Below are 24,087 nucleotides of genomic sequence, written 5' to 3'. Positions count from 1 at the left end.
GGATTGGAAATAAGCCTATGAAAAGATTCTCCACATCTTGTCACTGGGGAAATGCAAACTAAAACAACAAGGAGATACCACTACGCTCCTATTAGAATGGCCAAAATCTACAACATGGACGACACCAAACGCTGGGGAAGATGAGAAGCTAGGAACTCTCACCCATGAGAATACAAATGGTACATCCACTTTGGAAGACAGTTAGATGACTTCTTACAAAATTAAACATACTCTTATCATATGATCCAGCAATCATACTATTTACATAAAGGAGTTGAAAATTTATGTCCACATAAATACCTGCACATAGATGTGTATAGCAATTTTATTCATAAATGCCAAAACTTAGAAACAATCAACATGTCCTTCAGTAGGTAATTGGTGAAAATGGAATATTATTCAGTACTAAAAATAAGTGAGTTATCGAACCATGTAAAGACATGGAAGAACCTGAAGTGCACATTACTAAGTGAAAGAAACCAATATGAAAAGACTACATAATGTATGATTCCAAGTATGTGACATTCTGTAAAAGGCTAAACTATGGAGACAATGAAAAGATCGGTGGTTCCCACAGGTGGCAGTGGGGAGAAGATGAATAGGCAGAGCACAGATGATTTTTAAGGCAGTGAAAGTACTCTGTATGATATTATAATGATGGATAGATGTCAGTATACTTTTGTCCAAACCCATAGACTGTATATCACCAAGAGTGAACCCTAAGGTAAACTATGGACTTTGGGTGATTATGATGTAGGTTCATCTTTGGCAAACAAATGTACTGCTCTGGAGAGTGATGTCAATAATGGTGAAGACTACATGTGTGGGGTCAGAGGGTATACAAGAAAGGTCTGTACATTCCTCTCAATTTTGTTGTAAATCTCGCACTGCTCTAATGAAATCTTTTTTAAAAATGGGGGTGGGGGGGAACCATGCTGACAGAAAGGATCCAGTGAGGAGGAAGACACTGAAAATGTGGAAGAAAAAAAAGACATGAATAGTCCTTGAGAGGACAATGGGGACCATGATCCAGAGAATACAGTTGAACCTTGAACGACATGGGTTTGAACTGCATGGATCCACATACACGTGAATTTTTCAATATAACACAAGTCTGAACTATGGGGGGTCCACATATGTGGATTTAAAATTTTTCAAATCTATGTATAAGTGAACCCATGCACTTCAAACCCACATTTTCAAGGGTCAACTGTATATGGAAGGATTCGCCTTAGATATGAGACAGAATTGTGAGCAAAGAAGGATAAAATGATGAAATGGATGCAGAAGAATCTATAGATTAGATGGTAGCAGGTTGAGAGTCTTAGCATAATGGCATGTCTTTTCTCCATGAAATAGAGCATTATCTTCTGCTAAAAGGCATGTTTCCTTAAAGTTCAACTTCTTCACACTGATATGTGCATAAACACAGTGGTAGGGATAGGGCTATTTACAGATGAGGACAGAGGCCAGTGAAAGGTTTCCTCTCAATACCCTAGCCAACGCATAGCAATAAAAGGTGAACACACCCCAGGAAAATATTTATTTGGAGTAAGGAGTACAAAAACTAACCTGCTCTCATTACAGTTTAAAATAAATAAAATAAATTAGTTTAAAATGAAATAAAATAAAAATAAAATAAAATAAATAAAATAAATAAAATAAAATAAAATAAAAATAAAATAAAATAAAATAAGCACTCTCCAAGCCAAAGAGATCTTTGATACATATGTATTTTAAAATTTTTGAATTTCCACAGTGAATCTTAAGGTCATTTTGCCCCTATTCTCTTTTGAGCATTTTTATGGTATATTTATTAAAATGAAATGAGTGCTTCCAGATATCTCTAAGCAGCTTGGTTTAGAAGGACACTCCCTGGCCATTCCTGGATGTCATAATGACTATCAAATTCATTAATATTTTAAGCATTTTTGCATAGGTTTTCAAAGCTCAGTTCCCTGCTGATTGGCATGCCAAATGGAAATAAAAACAGGCAAAAAGATTTCAGCCTACTGCCAGGATGAAGAATACGAAGAGTTGACGCATATGCAGCTTCCTTTTTTGTCTTCCTTCCCTCCTTGGCCCTCTCCCCTCCACCTATCACCTGTATCTTCCCTAATCCATGCTTGGTAACTCAATTTTTGTGGCCTTCTTACAGATGTCAAAACCCAAGTAGTAATCATTTCTCTCTTTGCTATTCCATGAGCCTCAATTGGTCTCTGCCCTAGTCTTCCCAGGTGCCACCCCCTCCATGCACCGGGCCCCAATACAGGTTCTCAATTGTTCCTTTTTTGCAAACTTTACAGATTTATTATATAATATTTTCTGTGAAATGGTGCTATACTACCCCAGCAGACTCCAAGAACAAGGAAAATCTTTGAAGGTATTTAGTATCATTAGTTGGCATGTCAATGCAAATAAGAGAAACAATGATTTTAGCATGCTGAAACTATGAAGAGTAATCACTGAACACTTTTGATTTTTATCTTTAGACTACTCTACAGTATCACATAATAACATCACCTTAAGTCACGTTCCCTAAGGCAGCAATAGCCTGCGATAATTTTCAAATTAAAAAAAGACATAAATAGTATTTCTTTATCAAACCTTGACCTATTGGCCCAACCAGGCAACATATAATATTAAGAGAAATCATTTAAAGTAGAAGCCATAGGGTGGAGTTATCCATAGAAAATATTTACTGAGAATCAAAAATCAAAACATAATATAAAAATTAATTCGAGTGTTACTAGGATAAAAAATATGCCACATTCAGGATAAGGGCCCTCTAGGCAAATCACCATTTTGTTGAGCATCTATTTCAAATTTTATAGATCTACACTGTGAATATGTAGTTCATTTGAATAATCCATGGGCAGTTGTTGGTTCTTTTCCTCAACCAGTGTTATTTACAAATGGATTCCCCTTTTCATTCTTTGCACCTCAGTATTTTATCCATAGTGTTCTACATCAAACACCAGACACTGGTGAGTCTCACATGCATATGCATGTACCAGTTACCCTTCCATCAAAGGGTTTTTTTAAATGAGATTCTCCTATCTTAGTAAATTAAAAATTGGCTCACCTGTTCCTCTTTTGACTTCTCTTTACCCTTTCTCCCATTACATGGGCATAGAAACTCTGTGTTTTGTATAAATGGGTCAAGATGGTTTGATTAATGCACTTGAAGGAACATATGCCAATACAGGCATACTTCATTTTATTGCACTTTGCTTTACTGCACTTTATAGTCATTGCATTTTCATCAGCATTGCCACAAAATCCCCACCCCACCCAGCAAAAAGATTGTGACTTACTGAAAGCTCGGGTGATGATTAGCACTTTTTAGCAATACAGTATTCTTAACTAAGGTATGTACATTGTTTTTAGCCATAACGCTATGCACATTTAATAGATTACAGTATAGTATAAACATGATTTTTATATGCACTGGGAAACCAAAAAAATTGTGTGACTTGTTTTATTGCAATACTCGCTTTATATCAGTAGTCTGGAATTAAACCTGCAGCATCTCTAAGGTATACCAGTACCGCTTTGAGGAGGAATCAGATCATCCCATTGTCCATTGTAGTTTCCTTCAAAGCTTTGTCTCTGGCAATAAAGAAATCCTACATGGCCAACTCAGATCCTACCTCATACACAGGACTCCCAAACACTTAAACCCACGCTTTCAGTCCTTTCTCTGAGTTCCTGTTAGGCTTATAATCAGAATATAAGTGTGTGTTCAATTGCTACTTATATATATTTGGTTTGCCCTACAGCAAGCTTTGAGGACAAGAATCATGATTTACATCAAACAAGATCATGGATATGTAAGCAAACTAAAAAGCGGTGAAAGAGAACAGGATTTGCCAGCCCAAAATATGCCTTTCTGGCATAAGGACTACTATAGACTCATTATGTTTAAGAAACAGCAGACACAAGAAAAGGTGGTGGCTTGGGCCATTTCGAAGAGTTACTTAGTCTTCCTGGATCGCTCCCATGTACAGAGGAAGTATACATATTAACTAAACTTCTGTTTTCCTCCTGTTACTCCTGTTAATCTATCTTTTTAGTACAGAGGGGTCTTCACAAGAACCTAGAAGGGCAAAGGTAATATTAATTTTTCCTCTCCTACTATGTTCTGTAAATTTAAAGTTGCTAGTTTTACAATTTCATGTCTCGCATATTTTTCACAGGATATAATTTCATCTTTCATATAACACATATAGCAGATGCTCAGTAAATACAAATTGATTTATGCTTTTAAAAACCTCTAGTGGGTATCTAGCAAAGAAGTGAAATTGAAGCAAATATTGTTTATATATGCTAATGTATAAGTTATTCCAACAGTTATTCCAAATATAAATTTTACTGGAAATCAAAGGACTCAATAAGTTACTACAGTCCATTGGTGATGCCAGTATGATATACGACAGATGGCTAATAATGGTTTATACATGTGTATGTATTAGAAATAATTATAGGCTGATAAGAGTTCTTTTAAAAAGAAAATACCTTCACTGTTGAGTATGTGCATTAATTTTAAAATAATGTAACTTTAGTGAAATCCTTAAATAAAAGGTATAATGTTGAATAGATTTTCCTCTTTAAAAATTTAGAAATTATAAGTAGTATCTTAATAAAACTAAGATTAAAAAGTCTCCAGCATCCCCATTGGTCTAGAGCAGGGTAACATCCCTTCAGTTATAACCACTCAATTAGTGAATGTGAAAAATGGAAATCAGTATCATTAATTTATGTGGTTAATCCTGAAGAAATAGGTTGCAATCTGAGGGAAGTTCCTAGAAGTTTTCTTTCTGGCAATTTACTAAAAATACAGACATTAAATAAATCAATGCACTAATAAATGTTAAATATTAATTGACCCATTGTTTATACTGTAACTATTTATTCAAATGAATTGAAATTGGCTCCTCATAAAGACAAAATAATGCCGTTAAAATAAAAAGTAAAGAAGAGACCCATATTGAGACGGTAGGAGCAGTAAAGCCAGAAAAACTAAGGATAGTTAGAAAATGCTGAGGTTTCTGGCAGCCAAGTGAGCTAATAAAACAAATCAAACCAGTTTGTCAGGATTAACAAACTTGCATAGCTATTAAACATGTCGGCAAGAGGGAAAAAAAATCAAGTTATTTGGGCCCCAGACATTCTATAAAGCATGTTAGTCTAGTGGTGCAGGAATTTAGCATGTCCTACCAAAAAAACCTAAGACCAGGGAGGAGGTAATAAGGAACAAAATCCTATTTACTGGATATGAACAGGTAGACTGTGTTCTAATTTTATAACTGGTCTTTTCCTGTTTCTCATTTTCCATCACTGAGAGGGAATGGAACAGAGACCAGAATAATATTTAGAAGTCAACCAGTCTCATAATAGGCTAGCCTTTGGCTGTGGGTAAACTGCCCCCAGCCTGGTCACTTCCAAAATTCAGTTCTGTTGGAGGTGTAAATGCTTTCTTTCAGTGAACGGATTTCCAGTACAGGGTCTTTGCAGTCCACAGATCTGATCAGATCTGCTTGACAAGATGATGGCTGATAACATGTGGCAAAGGCAATAGTGTCCAATGTTATCCAGAGATATAGACAACAAACAAGAAAGGCAAGCCAAATGTGTCATCATTGTGGCAGCATACTCAAGGACAAGGGCTAAAGTAGTGTCTACACTTATATCAAAAGAATTTCCAATGAGATCTAAACTATCTGTTTGGCTGGATGTCATTTTATCAAAGGCTGCTTAAACAGTTGTCAAGATTAGGGTCTGATGACATTTCTTGTAACAAGATTTAGCCCATACAAAATTGTGAAACCTGGATCTGTTATAGAAATTATATTTGGCTCTTGAGTAGTTTCATGAGGCTCTCCTATGAGCCAGATTTAGCATTAAATGATAGAGCAGGTATTGGAATGTGGCCCAGGCACAAGCATTAAAAGGATCTTTATCCCAACTGAAAGCTACTACACTGAGGCATGTATGGAGAACTAGGACCCCAGGCCTCTCCCAAACTCTCAGTCTTTCTAAGAGAAATCATAAAAAAGGAGATCTCAGTGGGGGAGAGCTGCCATGGTTCATGGCAAGGATGTTGATGGTATGAACTGTCTCATCCTGATTAATCTTAGGCATGTAATAACAGAAGCTAACACTTACTGGGCAATTACTAGGTACCAGGCATTGTGCAAAGGCTTCCATGTGGGGTGCTCACCACGAAGCCATGAGGTAGCCCCCTTTATCTGTAGTTTTATTCTCCATGGTTTCAGTCACCCACGATCAACGACAGTCCAAAAATATTCAATGGAAAATTTGAAACATAAACGATTTATAAGTTTTACCTTGTGTGTTGTTCTGAGTAGTGTGATGAAATCTCATGCTGTCCCACCTGGGACATGCATCACCCCTTCGTCCAGAGGATTTACACTGTATACACTTCCCACCCATTAGCCACTTAGTAGACATCTTGGTTATCAGAGCTAGTCAGTTATTAGAGAAATCAAATTCACATAACTTCTACTACAATATATTACTATAACTGATCTATTTTATTATTAGTTATTGTTGTTAGTCTTATTGTAACTAATTTATAAATTAAACTTTACCATAGGTATGTACATACAAGCCTACCTCATTTTGTTGCACTTTGCTTTATTGTGCTTCAGAGGTTGTGTGTTTTTCTAATTGAAGGCAACACCCTCCACCAGCAGAAAGATTACAACTCACTTCATTTGCAATACTCCCTTTATTACAGTGGTGTGGAACCAAACCACAATATCTCAGAGGTCTGCCTGTACAGGAAAAACCATAGTATGTATGTATGTATGGTTTGGTACTTACTATCCACGGTTTCAAGCATCCACTGTGGGAGTCTTGCAATACATACCCCACAGATAAGGGGAGACTACTATACTATTTGTATCCCTACCTATGATTCACTGCAATGGGGTTTTAATTCTACACCCCTTCCTTTATCCATGTCCTTTGATGTGTAGCTTTGTAGTTCCTTTTGCTAAAAATGCAAAGTCTATTTCACTGCTCTGTCCATCTGGACTGGCCTTGCGGCTTGCTTTGGCCAAAAGAATGCACATATGACATGCCAATTCTGAGCCTGGGCCTCAAGAGGCCTCACAAGTTTCTGTTTGCTCACTTGCACCTCTGCCATCACTGTAAGAACATGCCCAGGCTAGCCAAGCTGAAGGAAGTAAAATACCTGGAGCAGAGCCAAGTCATCCCGATCACCTCTGCTGAAGCCAACCTAGACCAGCCAATCCCCCAGACATTCTAGAAGCCCAGCCAAAATAAGCAGGGGCTGCTCAGAGGAACACCAAAGGACTCCAGATGCATCGGCAGTAACTGCTTATTGGTGAAGCCCACTGAGGTTTTGTGATTGAGCATTACGCAGCATTATTGTAGCAGCAGAAACTCATGCACCATTTATAAACAGGAAGACAGAGGTGCAAAGAGGGTAACTAACTTGCCCAAATTGATAAGCGTAGAGCTGGCATATGAGATGCTAAGGCGACTTTGCAGAAAATTGGATGTAATTTCTATATAAGGGCAATATTTTATAACTATATTTAAAAGCCCTTTCAAAACTCGAATCATTTTCATTTGCCCTAATTAAGACAGGTCTTCAGCAAAGACTGAGAGAAACTTATCTTGACATCGCAGCTGATAACCCTGACAAACAGAAAGAGAGACACTTGGTAGCTAGAGAGAATATCCCTTCTTTGCATGACTTGTGTTGAAGGGAGTTTTATCTTCATCTGTAGAATAGCTGTACTGAAAGCAACCCTCACAAGTGGCAGCATCTACAAAGAACAAAGAAGCCTTCAGTATAAGAGCACTGCTATAATGCATGACACTGACTTTCATGTGACTTCTGCAGCAATCTTAGAGTTACATCTCATTTACTCAACCACTGAAAGAAACGGTGAGTGCGGGAATTGGAAAACTTGAATATTAATGGCAGTATATCAATTCAATTACCTTGGCTCGGTAATGAAGTAAACTCCTAGCGTATGGTGGTTTCAAGTTCAAACTCCACCACTGCAATTGGACCCACATGGGTACTTAAGTCTTCGGCACCAGCTGCAGCACCATGGGGTGGAAGGAGAAACCTGTTCTTGGGATAAGAATTACTACAGGAATTGCTCACGCAGAGCAGCTCAGAAAATTGGAAGATACTGTAGGTCATCTATTTCATTACTCTGAGACATGGACAATGTCTTTACCATAAAGCGAAAAAAGAATAAGCTACTAGAGTCCAGGAGAAATTAGTGAATTGTTTTACAAAGTAAAGTTTTAATTCTTCACTCAAGTCTATATTTGAAATGTAATAAAAGATTTGTTCCTCTTTAACTAGATTAACCTTCTCTATACAGAACGTTTTAATGTATAACAAGAGACCAGTGACTTTAGCTCTGATTTGAGGATTGACAAAAACTCTTCTTGACCAAATTTGAGTCATGATCCGCTAAACCCTCTCCTTTACAAGGCCTCGACCATGGCTCCCACCCTGTCCTTGCCAGGCCTGCATAGCCTAGTTTTAGCAAGAATCCTGGTAAGTACTTTAAAGAGAATCCTTCACTCTTGATATCTGAGCACCATGGCCTGCCTTCAGCAAAAGTTCCCTGACCCTTGATGTCTCCTCTTAGTAATTTTCCATCCACTGATCCCCTCACTCTGCTCATTGCCATAAATCCCCAGCTGTTATTGCTGTATTCAGAGTTGAACCCAATCTCTCTCCTCTGCTGTGAAAGTCTTCATGCCTTTTGCAATAATCTAAATAAAGTCTTCCTTAGCATTTTAACAAGTATCAAAATAATTTTTTTCTGTAACAAAAACACAGAAAATTTGAGGGAGCAGCAAAAAGATGCCTATTGGCAGAGTTGAGATATATGAATAAAGTAGTTTGGGGACACAGTATCTATAATGAAATAAAATGATATGGTTTAATAATTTAGCCAAAAATGTTCAAATGGCAACTCTAAATTCACTGAAACCACAGTTAAACAGAAAGGTTTTTTTTTTTTTTTTTTTTTTGCTTTAACACTTAGAAAATTGTTCTTGGATGTATATGTTCACATTTCTGCCTTAGTAACTAAAGAATGGTAAACATTTTTTAAAGACTTTTTTGATGACAAATCTTACAGAGCTTTGCATCACCATGCCAAACATCAGGGATCACTCCTCAGAATGATATATGTAAAAAAAACTGGAAATCGAGCTCAGTGTGTGGACTGAGCCAAAGATATATATCAAAGGTTGCTCTTAGATGTAATCGCTGATAAATTTACTTCTTATTGTCTGTCTTTCTTCTAAAAATTATATGAATACAAAAATGCAATGTCTATATACTGGATCTGAATTAAAATTTCAAATGTATTTTAAATGTCTTTAAAATACTGAAATACTAGAAGCAAAATCTATTCCAACTATTTCCTATCTTTAAATGCTAAGTAATAGAAAATGTGTATATTTTTTATAAGATCTTAATATATGAATAAATAATTTCCTGATAGGGGTGAGTTAATTATAGGAAAAGCCACAAAGTCTCCTCATTATGACTGGTGTCTATATTCTAGGCATAAAAATGGTGAAATTTAAGTGTTTTCCAGAGAGAGGGAAGTGAATAAAACACTGGCTTAAAGCCAGATTGTCTAGGCTTGAACCCTACTTAAACCATTTTCAAGTTGTATGATCTTGGGAAGTTAAATTCCCTAAGCCTTAGTTTCCTCGTCTAGAAAATGGGGGCAGTAATAGCAGTTATAGGGCCATTGCGAGGATTAAATGAGTTAACACATTGAAAGCACTTAGAAGAATGCCAGGCATCCAGTTAAACCTAAGTAAAAGTTAACTACTTTATTATCATTGCCAGATTGTTAAAACATTACATCCTGACCATCAAAGTCACACTAGCCCTATGGTGACCAATCCTTCCCTTCCCAGACATCACTGGTAGTCTTCACCTGCCCTCCATGGATGTGGATATCTATCTGGGGGCATTTACTCATATATCACAGATATAAGGTATCATTAATAATAAAAAGGAAATGGAAGAGAAAAATAACAAATAATAACTTTAGACATCCCTCCTTCCCACTCCCACACACACACCCCTAATCCTCTCTCCTGTCATGAGCATACAGATCAGCGTGTGCCACAGTGGGACAGGAGCATCATCTCTATTTATAGCGACAATACATCATGAATTCTCTCAGGGAGTCCCGCTTTCATATCCTGTATATAACTTTTCACAAAAATGACTTGTTAAATGTTTAGCTAATGTTATATTCTAAAATTATGCATGTTCTCCTTCTAAACAAGATAAAAAGTTAAAGAAGTTCTCTGACAGACAAGGTCCTGATTTTTGGTTCTGAAGATTGGAGATAGAATGTTAGTGTAAAAGGCACAAATGTTATCTTTTTTATTTTTTAGTTTTAGGTGAGGTAACCCTTGGTTGATCTCACAGATTGCAAGGGCCTTGTCAGTTTACAATCCCTTTTTTTTTTTTTTTTACACCTACAGCACCTGATCTTCCTAGGTTGTCTCTCATCCAAGTACTCACCAGGCCCGACCCTGCTTAGCTTCTGAGATAAGATGGGATCAGGCTTGTTCAGGGTAGCATGGCCATAGACTACAAATGGTATTATCCCACAGGACATATTCAGATTGGCTTCCAAAGGACTGACCAAGATTTAATGTGGGAGATTTCACATAAAAATCTATATTTCTGACTTTTCTCAAAAAAAATAAAAAAAACCTAGCAACCCTCAACAGGCAGCCTGCATGAAAATACCATGAGTTGAATTGTGGACAGCACTTTTACTCTTATTCACCACTATTGTGTCCCAGACGCTGAGGCCCGGGGGCAATTACCACTCATCGCTGCATTTGCCTTGGCTTCTGCTGACACACCCAGCCAGCTTTACTCCTGTATGTTATTTAATGTTCCTCAACCACTGTGAGGGTATTTGAGTTTGGAAACCCCAGGTTTCACCTTTGTCTGAGCCCTTTGTGCGTTGCAGGCACTGAACATCTTTAACTTGCAGGCTCCACCCACCCAGTCCTTGAACCAATGAGAAGCAAGCCTCTGAGATGCTTACCTCAGACTAGGGTCTCGAATTTGTCTCCTCTAAGCAGGTATGCCAGAGAACCCGAAACATCCTTACCAGGTAGCAGCTTGCCTCCAACTCTCACCCTTATTCCTAGGCCATGAATTCTGGTGTTGTTTGAGTCCTTCCCCACTGATATTAAAGCCCAGTGTGAAATCCAGCTGGAATCTAGGAACCTAGGGCCCCAACTTCTTAGTCCTGGCTACTAGCACCTGGGGACTGCTCACCCAGGGACTCAGCCCTGCCACACTGAACTCAAGAGCTCCCTCTTCAGCTCTTTAGCTGAGCACTATCCAATAGGGTAACCACACGTACAACATGGTAACCATGCATGGCTACTGAACAACCGAAATGTGCCCAGTCTGAATTGAGATGTGCTATAAGTATAAAATCTACATGGAGTTTCAAAGACTTAGCATGAAATAAAGCATATAAAATATATCATTAATAACCTTTTTATTAATTATTTGGTAAAATATTTTGGATATATTCAATTGAACAATATTATTAAAATTAATTTCACCTGTTTCCCTTTGCTTTTATAATAAGGTTACTAGAAAATGTAAAATTATATAGATGGGCCATATTCAAGTTCTATCGGATAGTGCTACTTTAGGTAACAAAGACAATCACGGTCCAAAGAGTTCTGCAACTCCCGACTCTCACTTCACCTGCCTGTCCCTCTGGTACAAGGCTGGAAGTCTGTCCCACATGGGTTAAGGCCCTGTCATGCTACCCGAAAGGCAGAAGACTATTCTGCATGGCTTCTTTAAGTTGCTTTCTATTGAAGGATTCTCCTTTTTCTACACTATTCTTCCCATTTCTAATTAAACTTGTAACCCCATTGTTATGTATAAGTGAATAAATATGTGTCTGTGTGCACATGCACCCTTGCATATGGGAAGTCATTAGGAAATAGTAATGGGGAATTGTGTCTTTTCCCCAGTGAAAAGGAAAGAACTCTGCTAGGTTTGGAGTGGGAAGATGCTTTCTCCACTACACAGGAAACTTCAAAGTGAACTGCTCTCTCCCAAATTGTATGACAAAGGGTGCCCATCAGAAGTAGCTGGCCAACCTTGCAACTAAAAGGCAGTAGAAATGGAGATACTAAGAAGCAGGAAGTCCCCTGGAGGAACCTAGGTACCAGTTTTCAAAGGAAAACTGAATAGTTCAGGGAGAGGGGAGCAGGCAGGGGAAATAAGAAGAAGCCTGGAGACCCTCACACAGGGTTTGGCACAGTCCATTTAAACCAATCTGAATCAGGGAACATTTCAATGATCTGAAAATTGAAGTGGTTATTTGCACTAATGCAGCAGGCTTTGGTAAATGAAGTACTGCTATCTAACTCAACAGCCTGCCCTGCTCACATAAATCACCAGGGCCAAGATTCCTGGTGGTTAACTGTTTGCAAACAAATGATGCAAAAGTCTAGCTACTCCAAGTGTGATTGATCCCTGGACCAGCCACATCAGCATCACTTAGAAGTCTTTTATGAAAATTCTTGGGTCCTACCCCAGAATCGAGTTAAAAAGATCCTTGTTAAAATGCAATGAGATCCTCGTGTGATTCCTATACACATTTATGTTTGAGAAGTACCTTAAGTTTAACCTTCTGAATGGATTCATTTACTTAACTTTTTTTTTTTTGGTAAATAAAACAATGGCAGTCTTCCCTCTGAGTTAAGGCTCTGGAATCTGTCCCATTGGGGATCTTCCTGTTTTTCTTTTTCTTTGGCCTGCAGCTAATAATACAAAATGTTTTTCATGTAAATCAGTGATTCCAGGTGGCTCTTGGATCGGAGCCCTGTAACAGGGTATGAAAAGCCAGATACTTCTCTTTTAAGTTTCCTACTTAAGTGTTCCCTGAGGCAAATAGTTTTGGCTTAAGGGAGGCAAATAATTTTATGTAAAATAGGTGAGTATCTATGTGACTATCATTCTATCTCCATGTCCCATGTACATCAAAATAAGGGAGGGATTGCCAAAATCAACTGTTTTAGAATGTCACACCCTGTCACATGAAAAGGGGCTTTCACACCAAAACTGAGAAAAACAAATTAATCTACATACCTTTCATATTACTTAAAATTCTTCTACTGCCAAAAAAGTCTTGCTATATTAAAAAAAAAATAAACCCTCCACTATCCCTTAATTGTTTTTATATCCTTCCCAGAGCTTAAGTTACCACTGTGATTATCTGATAAATCTCAATCCATTTACTCCAACCAAAGAGTGAAAGAAAACACACAATGGGAATATTAAGTATTTTAAAATAAGACATTAATTCTTCAGTGGAATTATTTGCAAAAAGAGGACTTTCAGGTCCAAATATAAAGTCTCAAATTTGACTTAATTCTCCAAAGTATCAAAAGACAGCAAAAATCCAAGTAAATATAGATTTTTGGTATTTCAATGCCAACTTCAGTACATAATACATAGTTATGCATTACACATCAACACATAATACGGTCCAGTTGGTATTATGTAACAGCACATAACACCAACCATGTGAATTATCATAAGACTTTTTTATGTCTCTGCCTTTAAATTCAGTATTTATTAACCATCTGCATCCAAGCTGCTCATATCTGTATCTGATTGACTATAATGGATTACTATTAGTGAAGGGAAGCAAAATATACCACTTAAAAATATGTCTCTTTGGCATATTATTTTAGGCTGATTATTTTTGACAGGCTGTAAACACAGGAGAAAACAGTGAGAGAAATCAACATTTATAAGGGAAATTCCATTTATAAGAGAATGTCTCCCTCTCTGTACCAGAAAGAGGATAGCTAAATCTCTAGAAAATCTTATCAGTACAGAAGGCAAGGACTTAAATCTGCATAACAACCTCACACTTGTTTACTGTGCTTTTCCTAGTCATCTCCCATAACTAGATCCCCCCTCATCATCTTCCTTTGTCTTTAGCTGCGGATGGTATTTAAGGTGCTGGCTGGGGCCATTTCAGAGAGTTACTTAGTTTTCCCGGGTCTCTGCCATGTACACAGGAGACATGCATGTTACTAAAATGGTTTGTTTTCCTCTTATTAATATGTCTTTGATTACAGCCCGGAGGGGGCGGTCTCAGCCAAGAACCTAAAAGAGTAGATGGAAAATTATTTTTCTTCCCCTGCATTAATCATGCCTAGATATTTTGCTTCATGTCATCTGTAAAATATAATTCTTCACAAAGAAAATGCACAACAACAAAAATGCTGGCTAAATCTGCTAAATCCAAATTTCTAATTCAAAATACACCCCCTGCTCCAATGCAGCTGAAAGAGATAGAGAGACACACTGCAAAGGTGAGGAATCTCTTTAAATCCATGACCTTTGACCTCACATAGACCTTTACTGCCTCCAGGCAACCATACTGTATTTTCTCAGTTTACTCACTCTCTCACTCCCCTAGCCACTATTCACACTTTCTCCTCTCCCCTCTAACCTTCAACCCCAACCACTGTCTTGAACTCGAGACTCACATACCCTACTGCCTCCTTGACATCTCCACTTGGAAGTCTGAGAACATGTCAAATTCAACACAGCCAAAACTAAACTCCCAGCCTTCCCACAGTATTCCTCTTATCAGCTGACTTATCAATTGACAGCAACTCCATATTTCCATTTAATCAGACTCAAAGCTCTTACTCTTGGATCCTTCATCCAATCTGTCAGGAAATTATGTCAGATCTACCCTTCAGAATGTACTCAGAATCCAAGCCCTTCTCACAATTTCCACTGCTACTGCCTGGTTCAAGCCACCATCAACTCTGGCCTGGTCCCTCCAACAGTCTAACTGTCCCCCTGCTTCTATCCTTCACCCCTAGAGTCTCTTCTCAACAAAGAATCCAGGGTGATTCTCAACACAAGTCAGGACAAATCAGGCTTCTACTCAAAAGCCTGCAATAGCTCCACCACTTCATTCAGGGTAAAAGCCTATATTCTTACAATGGCCTACAGGCTTTATAAAATGTCACCATCCCTGTTACTGCTCTGACCTCAGCATCTACTTCTCTCACCCTCACTCATCTGACTCCAGCCTCATGGGCAGCCTTGTTATTCCTGCAGCACTCCAGGCATATCCCTTCTTCATGGCTTTTGCCGTTCCTTCTGCTGGGAACACTCTTCCTTCAGACAGCTGCCAAATCTAATTCTCTCACCTCCTTCAAATATTTGCCAAATGTTACCTTCACAGTGAGGCTTTCCTTGATCATCCTATTTAATCCTATGACCTACTACACACACGCGCGCGCGCGCACACACACACACATTCTAGCACTCCTGGTTCCTCTTTACCTCTATCACCTTTCTTCTTTTTTTCAGAGTCTTTATCATCTCCTAAACATACTTGTTAATTTATTCATTGTGTTTTGTATCATCTGTCCACCCATCCCCCCATTTAGATGTCGACTGAATGAGGTCAGGGATCTTTGTTTTGTTCTCTTATGTATTCCATATGCCTAACACAGTGTTTGACATGTAATAGGCGTTTAATAAAATATTTGTTTAGTAAATGAAAGAAACTAAACCTCAGCTTTTATTAGATGTATCTGGCTGGGTCATTAATGCCATTACAGCAATTACATAGAGCCAGAGATCATAGATACATGGACTTTCATTACACTGTTCTTTCCACTTTTGTATGCTTAGAAATTTCCAAAATAAAAGGATTTTTTTGTTTATGAAAAAATAGACAGAGACTGTTTCCTGTGAGATAAATGTCACACCTCTTTAGTTTTTAGAAAGCAGCGTAAGGAGAGGAGAAAATAACCTGCATCTTAATTCTAATTCTAAGCCACTTAATAGTTGTAAAATACATTACAAATCATTTTATGTCTGGGTCTCCAGCTTCCTCATCTATAAAACAGAGAGGCCTGACTGGAAAATCTCTACCTTTTGTTAATTACAACAATTCAAATATCCAAACATAAAATTATCTAGGCCCCCTTTTTTCCCCTAAGCATAGACTACACACACTTAAGTTCTATAGGATAAATTCCAACTCTGTGTGGCATGATTTCATGCTTGTTTTCTCACTTCTAGATTTTCTTAATTTTCATGATGACATTCTACGTTTGAGTTTTTAGTTAATACGGTACTGCAGGTATTCCTCCTTGAAGCAAAACTGTTATCTAGATTTATTGCTCAAAGAGCAGGAAAGCTGATATTGGCCTGTTGACCTTATCCATGTCAGATCTGGTTAGCTGCCATTGTTTTTATCAGCTAGGGAGCAGCACTTACCATTTCCTTCTTATCTTCCTGGAAGTGCACATCCACGAACATTTTTCCAACAACATAAGGGAGGGCACTTTCGATAAAGTTTACACATTTGTCCCATTGAGGTAACAAAGTTGTGGTCCCCTGGATTACCTGTGGGAGATAATCGACTCGGAGTGAGTTTCACTTGGATAAAATCTGTGGCTTAAAAAAAAAACCTGAGGAAAACAGTCTACAAAACACGGGATGCCCCAACCCATATTCATATGTCAGATAGTAGAATGAAAGGTGAAATTAGATTTTAAAAATTCTGCTTGTCCCCAGGTAATACTTAAAAACTACACGAAAATATTTTGACAGTGGAAAATAATGTATTTGTCCTCTCCTTCCAATTTTCACCATTAAACCAAGGATTTGGACAAAGAGCATAGCGTTTCTGCAGTTTGCAGGGATGTGAGGGGAAGCTATCGAAGTGTCTAGATAGCATTTAATATCTACTGAGAACTAAGTTCCACCAAGAAAGGTCTAGAATCAATAGGTAATCAAAGTTCCTGCCAAGTGAGAGTTTCCTTGCTCGGGGTAGTACACTCACAAGGAGAACATGGCCCACCATCAACAATCCAGGAAGCATATTTACAGAGTGTCATAGCAAATAACACACCAGTAACCAAGTAAAAGACACATGTAAATATTTTCTCCATCTGTCTTGATTAAACCATTACGAGAAAACATTTACAAACAAGTACGGAGGTTCCAAACCAGGACTTGGAAGCCTCAAAGGTTTACTCATGGGGATGAAAGCAAGAAATAAATATTATTTAAGTTGCCCTTGGAGGCTGGGAGTTCGGAGCACTCAAAATGCAAAGTCAATGCAGGCAGTGAGGAAAGGAGGCCCTGGGAATGGTGGCTGGAGGAGGCCCTTGAACAATGTTAGACCCAAGTTGTTGATTCAAGGCGAATGGAATTAGCACTTGAATTCATCTATTTTCCTCTACTTTGTGGTAACACAACCCCTCTCAGAGGTAAATAATGAATCTATTTTTAAAACCTCTAGAGAAAGAGACCTTACAACTTTTTTCTGCAGTTCAATATTATATTTAGCACTTTACGTTCAAGAAACATCCCCTCAAATCTAACCTCAAATTTTTCACACACTACTCCTTACACCTCTCTCTCTTATTCTCTTCACAGGAGGGGTGGAAAGCAGCTGGGTACCATCTTTTACGTGATCCATAGGAGTTAAATATATGTGCTACTTGTTTTGTAGCTTAACCCTTTGATATGCCCTTAATATGTATAGTTGTTTTATGCTGTTCTCTATAAGGCTCAATATTCTAGTGACTTTAAAGAGCCAAAATGTATTCAAAATAATTGTGTTACTCCTCAAGAGTAATGACCTACTAAGAATTTCTGTACTTATAAGCTTCTTCTCTAATAACTAAAACATCTGCTAAATGAAATCATGGTTTATAAAATTCATCATTCACAAAATTTCAAATTGAGAGAAAAAGAATACTTTTTAAAAGTCACAAAACCCTTAAAATATTAAAAAGGCCACAAAATCCTGAAGTCCTCTAATGATGGGAGAATTACTCAGACAAAAGCCTCTGAAACTCGGATAAGAGTATAACACCTATGCAAGGTGAGAATAAGCGTAGGAGAGAAGTGAAGATCAAAGAGCCAGATGGAGGGGGAGTGTTTCAGGCAGTTGAGTGAGGTCTCAGAGGAGATAAGATCTAGGCCTCTTCCACCAACCAGAGTTAGGATAGATTCAAAGATTGAAGATCAAAGTAAAGTTAAAGACAAAACTTTTATCCCTAAATTAAAGATGAAACTTCACCATCTAATACATATAATATGCACATTTTGAATATTCAGATTATTGAAAATTAAAGATAGTTATAAATACATCACTAAGAAATATTAAAACTATAATTATAGTGACCCAGTTAAAAACATGGCGAGGGGGATGGAATAAGCTGATAAAAGGTAGAGAGTGAAAACAATATGATAGTCCTAAGTACTGCCCTAAATATCTGTATATAACCCATCAAAGTAGGGCTTGAATATACTTTACTATATGTAAGGTTTACTTCAATAAAAAGAAATAAGCAAAAAAAAAAAAAAAAGTAGAGCTTGGGCTGCAAAACTCCCTCTGCTCTGTGTAATCCCTAAAGATGATTTTTACTGGATTAGTTAATATATGGACTGCTGTGGCATGTAAAGTTACCCAGTCATGTAACATCACAATCTTCTTCAAACTTACCCTTGAAAATTCCAGCCACCTATACTGAAAGCGCCTGCTGAGGTTTGGAATTCTGGAATAAACCATCCTCCACACCAAATAGTTGGCAATGGTCCTGTTAACAGAGAGAGATGCACATTTATTGCACTTAGGTTGATATCTGATGCTCTGCAGAATGCCTTGGGAAAAACTGTTGGCAAAGCTCCATTGAGGCACCTCTTGCTTATACAAAACTGCAGAACCTTCACTTGAGAAATCACATAAGATGATACAAAGTCAATAAGCTTAACCAAAATTGGCTTGCTTTTCACCACCTTCTACAGACAGATGAAATGAAGATTCCGACTCCAGGCCTCACTGTGAACGTTTTGTTTTCCCTCTGAGGGCATGGTGTCCCCTTGTTGCCCAGCCTTTTATATCTTGAAATTGTCAATACCTTTGAATTATTAGGGGACTTGATAATAAATGCAGGTGAATTCTTATCTTTGGAAACAAATAGCAATATATTAGCTAATATCAATTATCTAGATTTGTACCCTGGTTCTATACTGACTACATATGTGAGCTTCGGCAAGGCACTAAAATGTGCTGATTTTATCTTTCCTTGTCATGCAATGTGGATGATCCCTACTGTATAAGATTATTGTGAGGTTAATATAAATAAGAAAATGCTTGATGAAGAGTAAATTCCAGATTTTTGTTTTTGTTGTTGACTTCCAAACACATAAACAACCCCATATTCTCATGTAATGTCCATAACACATTTTTAAAAATCCATTACATTCTGTTAAGTGTTGGCTTTTTCTGTAAGCCAAAGATGCCAGTGACTTCAGAAGGCTGTGTGATCTGAGTTCATTTCTAATCAAAAGCGATGATGAATTTTTAATGACCCAACTCTCCCCAGCTGTGCCATTATCATGCTGACTAATAACACACATTCCTGAGATGGCTTTTAGGCAGCCATGTGAGGGCAGTGTGACATGATGATAGTAACTGGCCCATCAAGAACAACCCGCACTCATACTCGACTTATCGGGGTGATCACTTCATAAGTTTTATAAATGTCTAATCATTATGTTGTACACCTGAAACTAATATATCTTATGTCAACTGTAATTGAAAAATTGTTTTAATTTTTTAAAAAGAACAACCCACACTCTCATTTGCATGGCGCTCTGACCCAGTGGACATGTACTTGTAGCAATAAAATATTTTTCAGCATATATATTCAATATGTGCATAGTTATTTTCATTTACATATAAACTAATGGACTAATAAACTAAAACATATCAGAAATGTTTTAACAAATATAGAAATAGAAATTTCAAAAGATAAAATGAAGTAAAGATATTTTCGAAAGTCATTAGTTAATTCTTCAAACACCATTAGTTAATTTTTCAAGACACATTACCCACATAGGATTAGGGTAATACAACAATAACAGTAAATCCACATTCCATATAGTCTTCTTGACTATTTCTAAACATTCTGGACCATATCCGTGTCAGATCTGGTTCACTCCCATTGCTTTCACCTTGTCATCTAGCTACCCGAGGTAGCATATTAGATTAGGATTAGGGCCACTTCTGCCATTTTCTTGCCATTTACTTGTGCTTTATTAGTAATAGTTCCAATTCCTGTTTCTCTGCAAGAATTTTTAAAGCCATTTGTCCATTTTTTGAGGATTAAACCGGATAATAAAATTCATTAATCTATAGGTATATGTAAACAGCTCAAGATTATTTTCAATATACCTAATGAAAACAAACTACTAAAGGTGACACTGACTCCCCTCATGTGTGTCATATATCACGAATGAAGGGTCTATGGCCATCTATTATAGAACTTGAACAACTCTATTTTTTCAATAAAATATAAAGACATATAAAAGTTCTAAAATATTCTTTTTGGGTTCAGTGGTTATTGTTGGGGTATGTACACTCCTTCCCGGAGACCGCCACTCTCATCAACAAAGCCTAGCCCTTGTCCACACTCTGTTGAGGCTATTATAAACACACACATATAATTTTAGGTCATTCCTTTGGATCTTTTGAGTTCACATTCCTACTCCTGAACAAGGCAAGAAGTACATTTACTGTTGCCCAAGTATTGTTCCAGACACCATGAGAAATGTAATGAAATAGGATCATGGCACCTATATTCAGAGAACTTAAGAGTCTAGTTGAGGGACACAGGGCTTGAGATTTCAGCTTATTCATATAATGAGGTTTTTTAATTGAAGGAACACAGCAAGTGCATAAGAGATCATCCGTTCATCCAATCAGCACATCCTGAGCACCCTGATATGTACTAATAGTTCTAGGTACTGGGGAGTTGGGAAGGCAAGAAAGATATAGTCCCTGATCTCCTGAAGCATTGAGCTGAGCAGGGGAAATGAGACAAGTGCATAAATAATAATTTGTCAGACTCTAGCACCCAAAAGTGCATGCCAAATGCTTCACCAGAAGGAGCACACGCACCTCAAACTGAGGGATAAGAGTAGGCTTCATGAGAGGGACTGACCCTGTGCTATGCCAACAGGATGGAAGGCTTGGGTGTGTGAAGCAGGAATATGAACTGTGGGCAAGCTAAATAATGTAGGACTAGCTCATGTGTTGGAGGAGAAAGTGAGCAGAGTCATCGCTCTCGGAGGTAAGCCAAGAAGAGGCCAGCTGCAGTGGGAGACAGAGGCAGCAATCAAGGTTCAGTATAGAGAACGTCAATGGGGCAAAGCCTGATTCTAGAACAAGGTCTGCACATTCTTCAACCTTAAAATACTGCTTGCTGGATGCAAGAGTTATACTGGATCCATAGGTGCAGATAAGGAGGACCACAGCTAGAAGATATCCTTACATGAATTCAAAAGATGTTCCTTCAAGGGAGCAGTGATGAGCCGGATTGGCTCAGGAGATTGTTAGGATGGGTCCTGATGATGGTAGAAGAGGCACTGTGATGGAAATATGTTGGAGAAATATTATTGTACGCATTTTACATACGAGAAACTGGAGGCCTAGAACCATTAAGGAACTTCTCATGATCATTTAGTCAGTGGGTCTCCAACTAGACAAAATTGCCTAGGGAGTTTTAAAGATCCAGATGTCCAGGCCCCTCCAGCTCAATTAAATCAGAATCTCTAGGGTGGAACCCAGCATAGCTTGTCCATTCGTCCCAGCTAAGTCCAATATGCAGCCAAGTTGCAGAACTGGGGTAATTAGCGATGGAGGCTAGACTAGACCCAGGTATATCTAACTCTAAGCCCATGTGCTTTTCCCCATGCTACATGGTGAGGAATTAATGCCTGTAATTCAGCAAAAGTTTCCTGGTCAGTAAGGGAGACACCAAAACACTCTGACAAAGGCACTAATCAGAAATCTGTAAGTATGAAAGAAAGTGTGTCAGGCCTTCATGGGCAAGGCGTTACTAAGATGCTAGCATAAGACCTTGGAAAGCCAGGAGATGGAAGCCAGGGTATGGAATGCAGGAGACAGAATGCTCGCATAGTGAGACAATGGTGCTGATGAGCTGCTCCAGTTATAAATATATTGACAGAACATGGGGGAGCACATGGCTTTGGAGAGCTTATATTTCCATGCCAGAAGCAGATCTCACCATAATGACTGAATCACTGCCACCTAATGCTCAGACACACTAAAAAAAAATTAGACTCAGTAACAGTTCTTAAAATAAACATACATCCTTTTTTTTTTCCAAAAAGCATTTTCAGCAGTACGGTAATATCCCCAAATGACAATAGAAGAACACAAAGTATCTGAGGAGAAAACTTACCACTAAGAAAGCAACATGAAATCATTTCCCAAAGCCTCTGCATGGGAAGATATTTCCAGAAGCTTTTGCTGCCCCTTGTTCTCAATTAATGACAATTTGCATTCATATTGCTTTTTTGAGAGCTCATAAAGTACCTTTTATGATCCTCATGATGATGCTATGAAGTGGTCATTATTATTACCCCCATTTTCAGATAAAGAAAACAAAGGTCAAAGGTCAAGGGACTTCCAAAGATGTGTCAAATCCAGAACATTTGGGGCTTCAGATTCCAGTGCTTGTATTTGCCCCTCTCAGTCATACTACATGAGGTGAGCTAAACAGTTTCTTCTCAAAAGTCCTCCAAGCCACATAGATCCTCCTAAATCCTAAAGGCTGCCTAGAGGCATCCCTAAGGCAGTGGTTCTCAAAGCATGTTCCCAGGCAGGCAACTTCAGCATCACCTGAGAACTTGTTAGAAAATTCCTGGGCCTGTCCTAGACCTACTGAACAAGAAACTCTGGGGTAGAGCCCAGCAGTCGGTTCTAACAAGCCCTTCAGGGGATTTTGTTGCTTGTCAGGTTTAAGAACCATTGGTTTATGAAAACTCCACCTCCTCATCTTTCTGAGCAATAGCTAAACTAGGACTTTCTAAATCCCAGATCTGTGCTTCTTACACTTTACTGTGTGTATGAATCCTCTAGAGATCTTCGTAAATTGCAGAGTCTGATTCTGTAGGTCTGGGGCAGAGCCTGAGAGTCTGCATTCCTAACAGGTCTCAGGGAAAGCCCATACTGCTCTCCGTGGACCACACTTTGAACAGAGAGGCCTTAGATCACCCTCAGCATGGCTGAGCCCTGTAAGAAATCCACATAACAGCACATTGCCAGGTAAGCCTCTGGGAACATCTATCAAACATAATCGTCTCACTTCAGTGTACATTGTGCTTGCTTTGTATGAAAATAAAACTGAAGACAGGAAAGATCACAGAGGCTTGACAAAATCTCCAAGGGTTTACTTTAGGCCAGCCTGCTTAAAAAAAAAAAAAGAAGTTCTGACACAGATGACCTCCATGAGGCCAGGCCTTGCCAGGAAGAAGATGCCAAGCTAAATCTCTCCGACCCCATCCTTCTTCAGCCTCACCCCTCCCATTCTTGCTCCTCAGGCCAAATGAGATGGTATCTGAGACAGCCTCAAGTCATCAGTGTGGCAGACAGCTGAAGAGGGCAGAAAGGGACAGAAGTCTACAGTATGCCTCACCCGGTAATGTGCCAGACAACTGGCTTCGAAGAAAAAAAAACTGATTTGTAGCATTTGCTGATTTCCATGGTATAAATATTCCCACCAGAGCTGATTTCAAACTATCCATGTGCGATCACTCCACATAAAGCTGGGAAGACATGCACATAACTTGAGGGGCCCAGCTCATCACCACGTTCTCACATCCCCTTTACACCTTGAACACCAACTCCTTTTCCCTGTATGCAGCCTCCAGCTCATGTCCCCAGTTGGCCCTGCCCTGGCTACCTACTCCCTTGAATCACAAGGGCCAACGCAGTCTCTGGCACCACCTCTGGGGGATCTCATTGCTCTAGTTTTGTGCCACGCACCACTTGCCAGAAAATTGGCTCCACTGCCTCCACAGCCACTCAGTAAGAGAGGCCTAATCCCACCATGCTGGCGTGGGGCATGATACACGGGGGAAGGCAGCAGTCAAGAAATGAGCAGCTA

General features: G+C 38.6%; 1 protein-coding gene and 1 pseudogene across 4 annotated transcripts in view; both read right to left on the bottom strand.

Annotated features, from left to right (window-relative positions):
- PHEX (phosphate regulating endopeptidase homolog X-linked) overlaps positions 1-24,087 on the bottom strand; it is a 174,904-nt gene that overhangs the window by 98,280 nt on the left and 52,537 nt on the right. For all 4 annotated transcript variants that reach the window (XM_016166119.2, XM_036227119.1, XM_016166120.2 and 1 more), the window contains 2 exons: positions 18,615-18,708; positions 16,373-16,501 (listed from right to left, as the gene is read on the bottom strand). In XM_016166119.2, coding sequence (XP_016021605.1) covers positions 16,373-16,501; positions 18,615-18,708 — 223 coding nt within the window. The remainder of the gene's footprint in view (positions 1-16,372; positions 16,502-18,614; positions 18,709-24,087) is intronic.
- On the bottom strand, positions 10,534-10,652 carry LOC118607907 (annotated as a pseudogene).

This window comes from Rousettus aegyptiacus, unplaced genomic scaffold (assembly GCF_014176215.1).
Source record: "Rousettus aegyptiacus isolate mRouAeg1 unplaced genomic scaffold, mRouAeg1.p scaffold_m13_p_9, whole genome shotgun sequence".
NCBI classification, from domain to species: Eukaryota; Metazoa; Chordata; class Mammalia; order Chiroptera; family Pteropodidae; genus Rousettus; species Rousettus aegyptiacus.
The sequence above is the reverse complement of the archived record's forward strand: the minus strand, read 5'-3'. Positions and strand labels throughout refer to the sequence as shown.